Below are 13,292 nucleotides of genomic sequence, written 5' to 3' on the forward strand. Positions count from 1 at the left end.
CTTCCGACTTCAACTGTACGTGCAGATGAGGATGTGCAAGAAGAAATATTAGTGTGCAAAAGAGCAGAAAAACAAAGACAAATATGGGGATGAGGTAGGTAGTTTGTTGGATGGGCTATTTATAGGTGGGCTGTGTACAGCTGCAGCGATCGGTGAGCTGCTCTGACAGCTGACGCTTAAAGTTAGTTAGGGAGATATAAGTCTACAACTTCAGTGATTTTTGCAATTCGTTCCAGTCATTGGCAGCAGAGAACTGGAAGGAAAGGCAGCCAAAGGAGGATTTGGCTTTGAGGATGACCAGTAGTGAAATATACCTGCTGGAGCGCATGCTACAGGTGATTGTTGCTATGGTGACCAGTGAGCTGAGAAGGCAGAGCTTTACCTAGCAAAGACTTATAGATGACCTGGAACCAGTGGGTTTGGCGACGAATATGTAGCGAGGACCAGCCAACGAGAGCATACAAGTTGCAGTGGTGGGTAATATATGGGGCTTTGACAAAACGGATGGCACTGTGATAGACTGCATCCAATTTGCTGAGAAGAGTGTTGGAGGCTATTTTGTAAATGACATCGCCGAAGTCAAGGATCGATAAGATACTCAGATTTACAAGGGTAAGTTTGGCAGCATGAGTGAAGTAGGCTTTGTTGCGAAATAGGAAGCTAATTTTAGATTTAATTTTGGATTGGAGATGCTTAATGCGAGTCTGGAAGGAGAGTTTACAGTCTAGCCAGACACCTAGGCATTTATAGTTTTCCACATATTCTATGTCAAAACCATCCAGAGTAGTGATGCTAGTCGGCCAGACGGGTGTGGGCAAAGATCGGTGAAGAGAGCCCTTTTTCCACAGCAGGGCTCTGCTCGCCTGGCCTTGCCTTGTGCAATGTCCACTTTCAAACCTGCAACAGCTTGGAGGGGGAGAGAGGGAGAATATGTGCTCTGCACAGCGGCTGCACGCACACAAAAGCAAATAGGCTCCCTATTTGTGCAAATACTCCAATTAAGGTCAGTCATGTCTTTGAGTCATGTGGCTGTCAAGTAGGAGATATGACTTAAAACAGCTGCAGAATGTTTACCACATACACAGATAAGATGCGTCCAGCACAGATATCACTGGCATCCACTTTGGACAGTTTAGTCAGCATCTTACTGTAACTGTTGAGGTCAAAGCACTTGAGGAATGGACAACTAATGTGTTTGGTCAGAGATCATTGGTTTTCAAAGAAGTTGTGTAAAATGTGGGTTGAGGCATGACAGGAACAAGAAGTAGTAACACTGCATGGTCTTCATCTGATACCTCTGGCTCAATCAGCCAATCACATCACTCACACCACACAGACAGACCTGCAGGCCTCAAACGCACTGGCAGAGCATCTTATCTCATTAAAATAACAATTGACTCAGAATGACAGTAAGGTAAATATTTACTTTGAATACTTCAAATACTTGCAATAAATGAAAAAAAATGGGGTACGGTATGTAAACAAACCTTGAAGCATTTAATGAGAGCAGGGAAAATGCGTCACTAACAGTCAGTCTCCGCAGACACAGGTTCACTGTCTCTCCTGTAGGGACAAACATGGGCATGTTCTGCACCAGGGAATGACATTTCCTCAGAATTATTTTTTTCTTCAGAATTCTGAAAAAAACACAGAAATTACTATAAAGTCCAGTCTTGAAGGCTCACTTGGTCCTCCATGGACTTACAAGTACTTGAGGTGACTATTGTTGTGCCTTGAGTGCACTGCTTCAGGAAAGTGTGGAGTTGAGGACAGCCAAACTGGGGCTCAGTGACTGTACACAGACATCCACTGAGTTACAGTACAGCCTGATTTAACTTCTTATGGCTGCAGGGGCAGTATTGAGTAGCTTGGATGAAAGGTGCCCAGAGGTGCCCAGAGTCAACAGCCTGCTCCTCAGTCCCAGTTGCTAATACAGTGCCTTGCGAAAGTATTCGGCCCCTTTGAACTTTGCGACCTTTTGCCACATTTCAGGCTTCAGACATAAAGATATAAAACTGTATTTTTTTGTGAAGAATCAACAACAAGTGGGACACAATCATGAAGTGGAACGACATTTATTGGATATTTCAAACTTTTTTAACAAATCAAAAACTGAAAAATTGGGCGTGCAAAATTATTCAGCCCCTTTACTTTCAGTGCAGCAAACTCTCTCCATAAGTTCAGTGAGGATCTCTGAATGATCCAATGTTGACCTAAATGACTAATGATGATAAATACAATCCACCTGTGTGTAATCAAGTCTCTGTATGAATGCACCTGCACTGTGATAGTCTCAGAGGTCCGTTAAAAGCGCAGAGAGCATCATGAAGAACAAGGAACACACCAGGCAGGTCCGAGATACTGTTGTGAAGAAGTTTAAAGCCGGATTTGGATACAAAAAGATTTCCCAAGCTTTAAGCATCCCAAGGAGCACTGTGCAAGCGATAATATTGAAATGGAAGGAGTATCAGACCACTGCAAATCTACCAAGACCTGGCCGTCCCTCTAAACTTTCAGCTCATACAAGGAGAAGACTGATCAGAGATGCAGCCAAGAGGCCCATGATCACTCTGGATGAACTGCAGAGATCTACAGCTGAGGTGGGAGACTCTGTCCATAGGACAACAATCAGTCGTATATTGCACAAATCTGGCCTTTATGGAAGAGTGGCAAGAAGAAAGCCATTTCGTAAAGATATCCATAAAAAGTGTTGTTTAAAGTTTGCCACAAGCCACCTGGGAGACACACCAAACATGTGGAAGAAGGTGCTCTGGTCAGATGAAACCAAAATTGAACTTTTTGGCAACAATGCAAAACGTTATGTTTGGCGTAAAAGCAACACAGCTGAACACACCATCCCCACATCCCCACCATGGTGGTGGCAGCATCATGGTTTGGGCCTGCTTTTCTTCAGCAGGGACAGGGAAGATGGTTAAAATTGATGGGAAGATGGATGGAGCCAAATACAGGACCATTCTGGAAGAAAACCTGATGGAGTCTGCAAAAGACCTGAGACTGGGACGGAGATTTGTCTTCCAACAAGACAATGATCCAAAACATAAAGCAAAATCTACAATGGAATGGTTCAAAAATAAACATATCCAGGTGTTAGAATGGCCAAGTCAAAGTCCAGACCTGAATCCAATCGAGAATCTGTGGAAAGAACTGAAAACTGCTGTTCACAAATGCTCTCCATCCAACCTCACTGAGCTCGAGCTGTTTTGCAAGGAGGAATGGGAAAAAATGTCAGTCTCTCGATGTGCAAAACTGATAGAGACATACCCCAAGCGACTTACAGCTGTAATCGCAGCAAAAGGTGGCGCTACAAAGTATTAACTTAAGGGGGCTGAATAATTTTGCACGCCCAATTTTTCAGTTTTTGATTTGTTAAAAAAGTTTGAAATATCCAATAAATGTCCTTCCACTTCATGATTGTGTCCCACTTGTTGTTGATTCTTCACAAAAAAATACAGTTTTATATCTTTATGTTTGAAGCCTGAAATGTGGCAAAAGGTCGCAAAGTTCAAGGGGGCCGAATACTTTCGCAAGGCACTGTATATGCACATTATTATTAGTATTGGATCGAAAACACACTGAAGTTTCTAAAACTGTTTGAATGATGTCTGTGAGTATATTGATGAAGTTGCACTTCCTAGGGCTTCTACTAGATGTCAACCATCTTTAGAAACTTGAATGAAGCTTTTACTGTGTAGTTGGGCTGAATGGGAGCTGAATGAGCCAGGTGTCTGGCAGAGAGGCAAGGGCTGGTCACGCGCAATTCACATGATAGCGTTCCATGGCTTCTCTACACACAAAGGAATTCTCCGGTTGGAACTTTATTGAAGATTTATGATGACACCCTAAAGATTGATTCTATACTTAGTTGGACAAGTTTCTCTGACCTGTAATATAACTTTTTTAAGTTTTCGTCCGACGTTCGGATGGACCTGCACGAGCGTTTGGATTTGTGTACTAAACGCGCTAACAAAAGTAGCTACTTGGACATAAATAAGGGACATTATCGAAAAAAATCAAGCATTTATTGTGGAACTAGGATTCCTGGGAGTGCATTCTGATGAAGATCATCAAAGGTAAGGGAATATTTATAAAGTGATTTCAGATTTCTGTTGACTCCAACATGGAGGATAATTTTATTTTCTGAGCTCTGTCTCAGATTATTGCATGGTTTGCTTTTTCCGTAAAGTTTTTTTGAAATCTGACACAGCGGTTGCATTAAGGAGGGGTATATCTATATATCCATGTGTATAACTTGTATTTTCATCTACATTTATGATGAGTATTTCTGTTGAATTAATGTGGCTATGCAAAATCACTGGATGTTTTTGGAACTAGTGAACGTATGCGCCAATGTAAACTCTATTTTTTTTAAATATAAATATGAACTTTATCAAACAAAACATACATGTATTGTGTAAAATGAAGTCCTATGAGTGTCATCGGATGAAGATCAAAGGTTAGTAATTAATTGTATCTCTATTTGTGCTTTTTGTGACTCCTCTCTTTGGCTGGAAAGATGGCTGGGTTTTTCTGTGAGTTGGTGGTCACCTAACATAATCATTTGTGGTGCTTTCGCTGTAAAGCCTATTTGAAATTAACAACAAGATGACCTTTAAATTGTATAAGATACATGTATGTTTGAGGAATTTTAAATTATGTGATTTCTGTTGTTTTGAATTTGGCGCGCTGCACTTTCATTGGCTGTTGTCATATCATCCCGTTAACGGGATTGCAGCCCTAAGAAGTTTTAAAGAACTACTCTGAGTGATTAGATCCCACACATACTTCCATTAGAAAGGACTATCCCCTCTCTCACCTGGTTGTCTGTCAGTAAGCAGAAACGTATCGTACTGTATAAACACACTGCTTTGACTCATACTGTAGTACAGAGGAACTCAGCAGAACAAACACCGCTCCCTGTGGACGAGTGCCCCTTCAAAACAGTTTGAAGCGCTAACGCTAACTTAACAGTCAACAGAGCCAGGGCAACACAGGGGGCAGCAGGTAGCCTAGCCTAAGAGTGTTCGGCCAGTAACCGAAAAGTTGTTGGTTCAAATCAGGTGGAAAAATCTGCCGTTCTGTCCTTTAACAAGGCAGTTAACCCCCAACAACAGCAGCTCCCTGGGTGCCGATGACATGGACGTCAATTAAGGCAGCCCCCCGCATCTCTCTGATTCAGAGAGAGGTTGGGTTAAATGCAGAAGACATTGACTAGGTATCACCTTTCCTAGAACGCACCCCTACGATTAGCCCCAAACTGACATGTTACATGTGGCCCATAAACTCTTGATTGGCCTCAGAATGATGATATCATCAGGAATGTGAGATGTTTTTAGATAGAAACACACATGCCTCCCATCTCGTTCTAATGAGGCATCATTCTGTCACTGTACAGAGACTGTGGTGCATAGCACACTGTAGAGGTCACACTAGCTTTGTGGGGTGTTGAGGGATCACACACACAATCACTGGCATCAGTGCAATCTGTGATATATCTCCAAGGGCTTTTTGACAGGGGAGGGTGTTGAGAGGAGAGGGGTGAAAGTGAAATACGAGAGTAATTACTGCCGAGGCAATCTGCTATTTCTGTTCCTATTACAGCCCATCTGAGACAAATCCATGGACCTGGGCTACGGACCAGGACACAGAATCAGGACCAAATAACTGCAGAATGGATGGACCTCTGGCCTGTTGTTGCCTTAGTGAAAATATAGGGGAGAAATAACAATACAGTATTACACCGTAAAGCTAAATGAAATTATAGAGAAATGCTTGCTATGTTTTAGCTAACCTTTTGGCAAGGAAACCCTCGCTCCATTGTAAATACCAGCTCCATGAGTAAAATTGTTGCTTATTTTGTTTTGCGAGGCAAAGCAGAGATTAAATCAAAATAAGACAGGAATGTCTGGTGAAATGAGAACCCTGAAGGTTTGGAGATAATATACACACTGGACTCTATCCATCTACCTTAAAGGGTGAAGTCACAACATTAGGTCACCAGTAGTGCAGTACTATGCTGGACAGGCAGTTCCTCTCAGATGCACTGGGGATGTTTTGGTGTGGAGATGTCCATCTCTAATGGTGGACTCTATCTGCAAGTCTCCATCTGATGTTTGGGTTTGAATAGTGGTTGTTGAGGAGAGACAAGGGCCCCGGACTGATGCTGATCCGAGTCTTCGTGCCACAGCCAGACAGAACCCCTCTGCTCCCCTCTCTCCAGTCCGTCACCCTCTCCTGACATGTTCCATGCTGTATTATGGGAAACCCTGCCAAGTGCCCCCTGGACCAAACACGGTACTAGAGAGACAGTCTGTATAAATCCACACGAAGTCACTCCGCTGCACTTGGCTCTAAATAACAATCCTCTGGTCCAGGGTGCACACACTCACACGTGGTTGTTATCCTGACTAATCAACTCTGAAGGTTGGTATTGAATGCATCTCACATGCTTCGTTTTATAGCATCTGCCTAGGGATTCAGTATTCCCAATGCAATGTCACTGAAAATGCTCATGTCCAGTTTGAGGGGGGAATTATTTATCTGCAGAAATACTGTTAATCTGTTCCTTGAACATTTTTTTTTTAACTCCACATCAGGATCCCATTTTGGGGAAAAACACAATACATGTCAGACACGCTCGCAGGCCAGCTATCAGATAACACAGCCACATTAAGCAACCTAATAGACAAGCATTTCTACATTGTTCTGTACATTCCAGAACGGTCCGGTATTCGCCAGACAGATCTTGCAACAAAGAAAACTAATCTGCAGTTATTATCGAGAGAGTCCCAGTGTCATTGTGGTGTCTTTCAACAGCTCTGTACCACAGGGAGACTACTGTAGGACCAGCAGCTTCATCACATCACCTCCTTGGCTTGGACAGAGTGGGACCTGGACTCAGATACTGAAGACATAGGGTTAGCTATGCATGCAGGGGGCAACTGAAACCAGGTGGTATGGCACAGCTCCTAGAACCCGTGTTGCTGACAGGAGCACAGGAAGGGAGAGCATATATACCTCTGTCATGTATAAATTACACAGCCACTAGTCGGCTGGCTGGCTCTTAATCTATTTTACAAGTGGGGAGGCCAGTGACCTCTACACACCCAGGCTAAAGGCAGATGGTGAGATTAATTGGCTCGCCGTCCTCGATCATTTGGCCAGAAGAATGCGTGGAATCCAGAGCCACTCCATTAAAAGTTGCTCTCTGTGAACACTGCTCCGAATCATTAAATCCCCGTGGCAACAGCCATGTGAGGCTGTAAAACATGAGGAACTACCACTGAGGCCTCAGCTCTGAGCTCTGGCTCCGAGCCTTCCTCTCCCACCTGATTGATGGCAGAGTGAAACTTTATGGGGCGTGTGCAGCACAGGGAGAGCAGAATAAACCACTAATCGCTTTGTCTAATAACCGAAGTGATAGCGCAAAAACCCAATAGCACCCAGGTACATCAAACACCAACCTTTACTAGATATGTGGTGCGCAGTGAGCACTCACTTTTGACAATCTGTCAAACTATTGCAAATGAAGACTAACTTGAGCATAAATCACTGGGAAAATGTATGATTTGGCCATTCTTCCACCTGCAGCCAAACATGACTAAGGTAAGGGAGAAGGGAAGTAACAGCATGTATGGTGCAGTAGCAGCACGTGTTGTTGCCAGAGACCTGTGTACCCTAGGAAGCTATCTGAGTGGTGGAACAAGTAGAGCTCTACATCACATTACCTTGCCAGAGCTGTCTGCTTAGCACTTGGTCAGCCGGCACATGCTCTCGCTGTCTCGTACTGTTTCCATTATAGACAACTTCAGACACGCTAAATTAGAACCAGTTAAAGCCCATGAAAACACATCACCGCACCCAGAGTGGGATTGTTTAAAGGGTAGAGCCTGGAAACAAACTCCAGCTTCCTGCTCCTCAAATATTTTGTGGTTTACCTGTTATTGCCTCTGAGAATGTTAGGGAACACCCAAGAAAAAAGGGCCGCCACTGATATCTGGATACTTACTGTGCTGTTAGAAAACAGTGTTCCATCCTTTGTAGAAGGAGTATGTTGACATTCAGAGAGACTTTTTGGAGGGATGTTAACTACCTCGTGGAGGGACATACCGCACGCACACTGAACTTTAATAGCTCCCGAGTGTCTAAGACACTGCATCTCAGTGCGAGGTGTCACTGCAGTACCTGGTTCAAATCCAGGCTGCATCACATCCGGCTGTGATTGGGAGTCCCATAGGGCGGTGCACAACTGGCCCAGTGTCGTCAGGGTTTGGCTGGGGTAGGTCGTCATTGTAAATAATAATTTGTTCTTAACTGACTTGCCTAGTTAAATAAAGGTGGTTCAAATAAAATAAAAATAACACAGCCAGTTGGATTGTTCTGAAAGAGTCACATTACTTAGGTATGACAGGGGCAGACTGGCTGAGCTTTGACCCACCTGGAGGGCACAGTTCATCATGCGGATGACGTAGTCAAACTGTTGGTGGTCCAGTATGGCCCGGTTCTGCTGGACATGCAGACTGAGCTCCTCAGTCAGACACTGGCGAGCCGCCTTGCCTTTCAGAGCACGCAGCGCAGCCGGCAGGGTCTGGGAACACAGCACAGCAGACACAGAGCCTGTTTTTAAAACAAATACCATAAGACACTCCACGACATACATGAACAAATCATCTTCTGAAATGATTTCTTAATATCCCAGAATTCTAGAACCAGCTACAGCCAAGAACAGGTACAATAGCAGCTACAATATTACCTGTCCAGACAGTGAATTGTTGACCTCTGGGAAATAGTAATATGACACATTTCATACTAATGTCAAAGTATGAGACAAAATGTGATGGTAACGCGTCTGGGTAATGGGTTTCACATTGGCTGTATAATATATATTGAGGTAAAGGGTTTATAGGCTCGGGGGAGGTAGGGGGGGGGGTCTATAGCTGGCGTACTGTGTGTTCCTCTATTAACACAGGGATGCACGTCTGCCTTATATAACCTGCTTATTACAGCCAGAGGTGCAGGCATAAAGGAACTGGCTCCATTTCATGCAGTACACACGGGAAACCCGCATCAACGTTCCTATGGGCTCTTCTATAGGGGGTGTCACGGTGCGGGGAAATCAAAGAGCATCCTTTACGTGTAAATGCTTTACGGGAAAAAGCAGAAAGCAAAACAGCTATGCCATTAACCTCAGTGTTAAAACAATGGGGTTATTTCTGCTGATAACGAGGAGATTATGAAGCTAGTCTAAGTGTCTGATTATCTGTCTCCAGTGTGGTCCTGTCTCCCAGCTGGGAGGTATAATTAGCCTGATAGAGTTGAGAGCGCTAACTCCAGACAGACACACACGGTTGGCTGCCTGCTGTAATCGGAGGGATGGATGTCAGTCCAGGTGTCTGGGCCATTACAGACGTGGCTGATTACACTGTGCTGAGAGATAGGGATTAGGGAGGATGCCGTGCGTCACCTTCTCCGTCTCCTGGGTCTTGTTGTCGAAGATGAAGGAGATGCAGCTCCTCACCACCTCCAGCCTGCGAGCGCTGTTGAACACTGAGCCCATCTTTCCCATGATGGACACTGCACAGATGAGGGGTGAGCAGGTTAGGAATACAAGAGTGGTAGAAATACTAGCTACGCTAGTACAGACGCCATTCAGTACTCAGAAACGAAGTACTTACAGCTATTAACACATTATAGACAGACTCCTGCCAAGCCATGTGTCTCACACAGGAGCAGGCATGAAGTAGAGCTGATGTTTGTGTTTGACATACCCACGGGAGGGCCGGCAGGCACCACACACTTCCTCTCTGCGCGGGTGGTGGTAGTGATGGCAGGGGCGCTGGGATGCTTGGCCAGGCCCTCAGCCAGCAGCCGCTCCACCTTCTCATCGTCCAGCAGGGGGAAGGGTACCACATGCACCCGCAGGTGGGAGCCCTCTGTGGGCCGAGGCACTTTTTGGAACGCCATGTGGGGGTTGGGATTCTCCTGTAATGGACCATTCAATAATAAAACATTCATACAAGAACAACATCTGTGACAGCCATAGGACATGTTAGAACACTAAAGAGTACAGAAAGTGCCTAATGTGAACACTATAGCATACAGGCCCAAAGGCTGAGTGATGTTAACTCACGTTTTTGTACAGTTGGTCAGAGAGTTCCCTCATGTGCTTCTGCAGCTTGGCAGGGCTGGCCGCCTCTTCCTTAAAGCGCTCCATGTCAAAGGCCACCAGCTACAGAACCAACGATAAGTCAGTCAAGCTGTTCCCAAATGATACAATCTCTCGACAAGCCTAGTTTCATACAACAGTGAAATTAGAAAAAATGTTGCCAAATCATACTGGAGCTGCAAAACATGCAGTCTGGTTACAGTAGCCATGCCCGTCAGTACCTCATCAAAGAGATCACAGGCTCTGTAAGGCGGACCCCTTTCAGACACGAAGCCAGCGAAGGCCATGCCATCCAGAACCTTGGTCAGGAAGTCGTTTTCAATCAGGCCTCTCTGGCCCAGGAAGGCAGTCTGTAGGGGGACAGGGTCAAAGGTTAAATAATGTTAGGTACATAAAGATGTACTTTTAGGACTGTAACAGCCAAACCTTCCTTTTCTGAGTTGCTTCTCTTCATTTGACTTTTTATTTGATTTACAATGAACCCAGTCACAAAAGTGAAACAAATGACTGAAGATATGCTGAATCAGGCCTGTGATTCATGCTAGTGGGTGAAAGAGATAGAAAACGGGGGCAGTTTTTCTAGACGCCCCAGTCTACGTCTCTCCATAAAAAAGTGTTGAGTTTCTGTAGATTCGTGATGAATTCCTGGCCCATAATCCGAGCCATGTGGGGTACTTTGTGAGGGATGTGCTGAGAGGTTACCACGGAGACACCGCAGACACAAACAAATACAAACCCAGCTACTTTTCTATTTTTATTTGATATATTTCATATGGCTAATCACGAGGCCATTGGCCAAGGCTGACAGCACTTAACACAAACAAGCAGATAGCATGGTGAAGAGTCATACGGTCAGTCACTAAAACACCTCCAAACAGCTTTATCAAACAGGATAAGACAGGATAGGAGAGAATCCTCTTGTTCTTAGATTCTCTCCAAACATTATTTTACAGGCTGAGCGGAACAAGGGATACATGTCAGCCTATCAAATGTTAATGGGGACAAACAAATTGAATAAGGTAACCACCTATATTGCAGTGATCAGTGAAATGTGATATTTTCTGCAATGACAACAGCATGGGTGACAAACTTGCGTCATCAGAAGACACATTGAGGGGGTGATGGAGCACATGGCTTCAGTTGGCAATAGGATTTTTGACCCACCCAGATTGAGTTGATCTCACCTTGTGAAAGTGGATAACAGGTTCAGAATGGATGCGGATTAGCTGCAGGCAGGACCTGTAGCCCTGGAAGAGTTGTGCAAACAGCCTGAGGAACACGGCTCGCACCTCCTTATCCTGAAAACACAAGGGAGAGAGGGGAGAGTCACCTCACAAACATGCCATGAATACCCCCTTGTTAATTCAGTTCACATCTTAACGTGATTATTCTACCATCTGAAGAAATGGAAACCCCCACTGAAGAACACATTTTTGTGCTATTCATAGGTCGGACAAGAGACGAGCGTGCTACAGGAGATATCTCAGAGCAGTGGTGTCCTCCTCATATCACAAACACATGATGTTCTGGGAAAAGGCTCCATCTATTACAATGAGACATGGCCAGGAGTAAAGGGTGAAGACACTGTTTACTGGAATGATGGTGCCTTACCAACAGTTTGAGGTTGGAGGGGGCTGTGCGAGGGGGTGGGAAGGCAGTGTCAGCTATCTCCAAATCAGGATGCAAAACCTGAAAATAATAAAATGCCTCTTAGGAATAAACAAAGTCAAGACTAAGTACACTTTTATGGTTCAGATTACATGAACAAAATCATTACAATTAATATACTAGTTACATAAGGACAGAACATTATAAAACTGTTTGCAACAAACCACATTCTCATTATGATCTAATGTGAAATGGGATATGTGATTTCCAAGGATGAGTATTGGTGTACAGTGGGGCAAAAAAGTATTTATTCAGCCACCAATTGTGCAAGTTCTCCCACTTAAGATGAGAGAGGCCTGTAATTTTCATCATAGGTACACTTCAACTATGACAGACAAAATGAGAAAAAAAAATCCAGAAAATCACATTGTAGGATTTTTTATGAATTTATTTGCAAATTATGGTGGAAAATAAGTATTTGGTCAATAACAAAAGTTTCTCAATAATTTGTTATATACCCTTTGTTGGCAATGACAGAGGTCAAACGTTTTCTGTAAGTCTTCACAAGGTTTTCACACACCGTTGCTGGTATTTTGGCCCATTCCTCCATGCAGATCTCCTCTAGAGCAGTGATGTTTTGGGGCTGTTGCTGGGCAACATGGACTTTCAACTCCCTCCAAAGATTTTCTATGGGGTTGAGATCTGGAGACTGGCTAGGCCACTCCAGGACCTTGAAATGAGTCTCACGAAGTCACTCCTTCGTTACACAGGCGGTGTGTTTGAGATCATTGTAATGCTGAAAGACCCAGCCACGTTTCATCTTCAATGCCCTTGCTGATGGAAGGAGGTTTTCACTCAAAATCTCACGATACATGGCCCCCTTCATTCTTTCCTTTACACGGATCAGTCGTCCTGGTCCCTTTGCAGAAAAACAGCCCCAAAGCATGATGTTTCCACCCCCATGCTTCACAGTAGGTATGGTGTTCTTTGGATGCAACTCCGCATTCTTTGTCCTCCAAACACGACGAGTTGAGTTTTTACCAAAAAGTTACATTTTGGTTTCATCTGACCATATGACATTCTCCCAATCTTCTTCTGGATCATCCAAATGCTCTCTTGCAAACTTCAGATGGGCCTGGACATGTACTGGCTTAACCTTTTGTGACTCATTTTTGGGAAAAAAACGTTCCCGTAGTAAACGGGATATTTTGTCAGGACAAGATGCTAGAATATGCATATAATTGACAGCTTAGGATAGAAAACACTAAAGTTTCCAAAACTGTAAAAATATTGTCTGTGAGTATAACATAACTGATGTTGCAGGTGAAAGCCTGAGAAAAATCCTATCCGGAAGTGCCTCTTGTTTTGAAAGCGCTGCGTTTCAATGTGTCCCTATTGAGCAGTGAATGGGCTATCAACCAGATTACTCTTTCTCCGTGTTCCCAAAGGTGTCTACAGCATTGTGACGTAGTTTTACGCATATGTTGAAGAATACCCGTAG

General features: G+C 44.1%; 1 protein-coding gene across 3 annotated transcripts in view; it reads right to left on the bottom strand.

Annotated features, from left to right (window-relative positions):
* Positions 1-13,292, bottom strand: part of LOC110526365 (myotubularin-related protein 13) — a 165,286-nt gene that overhangs the window by 52,426 nt on the left and 99,568 nt on the right. For all 3 annotated transcript variants that reach the window (XM_036980722.1, XM_036980720.1, XM_036980721.1), the window contains exons 10-16: positions 11,795-11,872; positions 11,368-11,481; positions 10,405-10,533; positions 10,148-10,246; positions 9,786-9,999; positions 9,482-9,591; positions 8,456-8,605 (exon numbers count right to left, since the gene is read on the bottom strand). In XM_036980722.1, coding sequence (XP_036836617.1) covers positions 8,456-8,605; positions 9,482-9,591; positions 9,786-9,999; positions 10,148-10,246; positions 10,405-10,533; positions 11,368-11,481; positions 11,795-11,872 — 894 coding nt within the window. The remainder of the gene's footprint in view (positions 1-8,455; positions 8,606-9,481; positions 9,592-9,785; positions 10,000-10,147; positions 10,247-10,404; positions 10,534-11,367; positions 11,482-11,794; positions 11,873-13,292) is intronic.

This window comes from Oncorhynchus mykiss, chromosome 6, assembly GCF_013265735.2.
Source record: "Oncorhynchus mykiss isolate Arlee chromosome 6, USDA_OmykA_1.1, whole genome shotgun sequence".
Classification (NCBI taxonomy): Eukaryota; Metazoa; Chordata; class Actinopteri; order Salmoniformes; family Salmonidae; genus Oncorhynchus; species Oncorhynchus mykiss.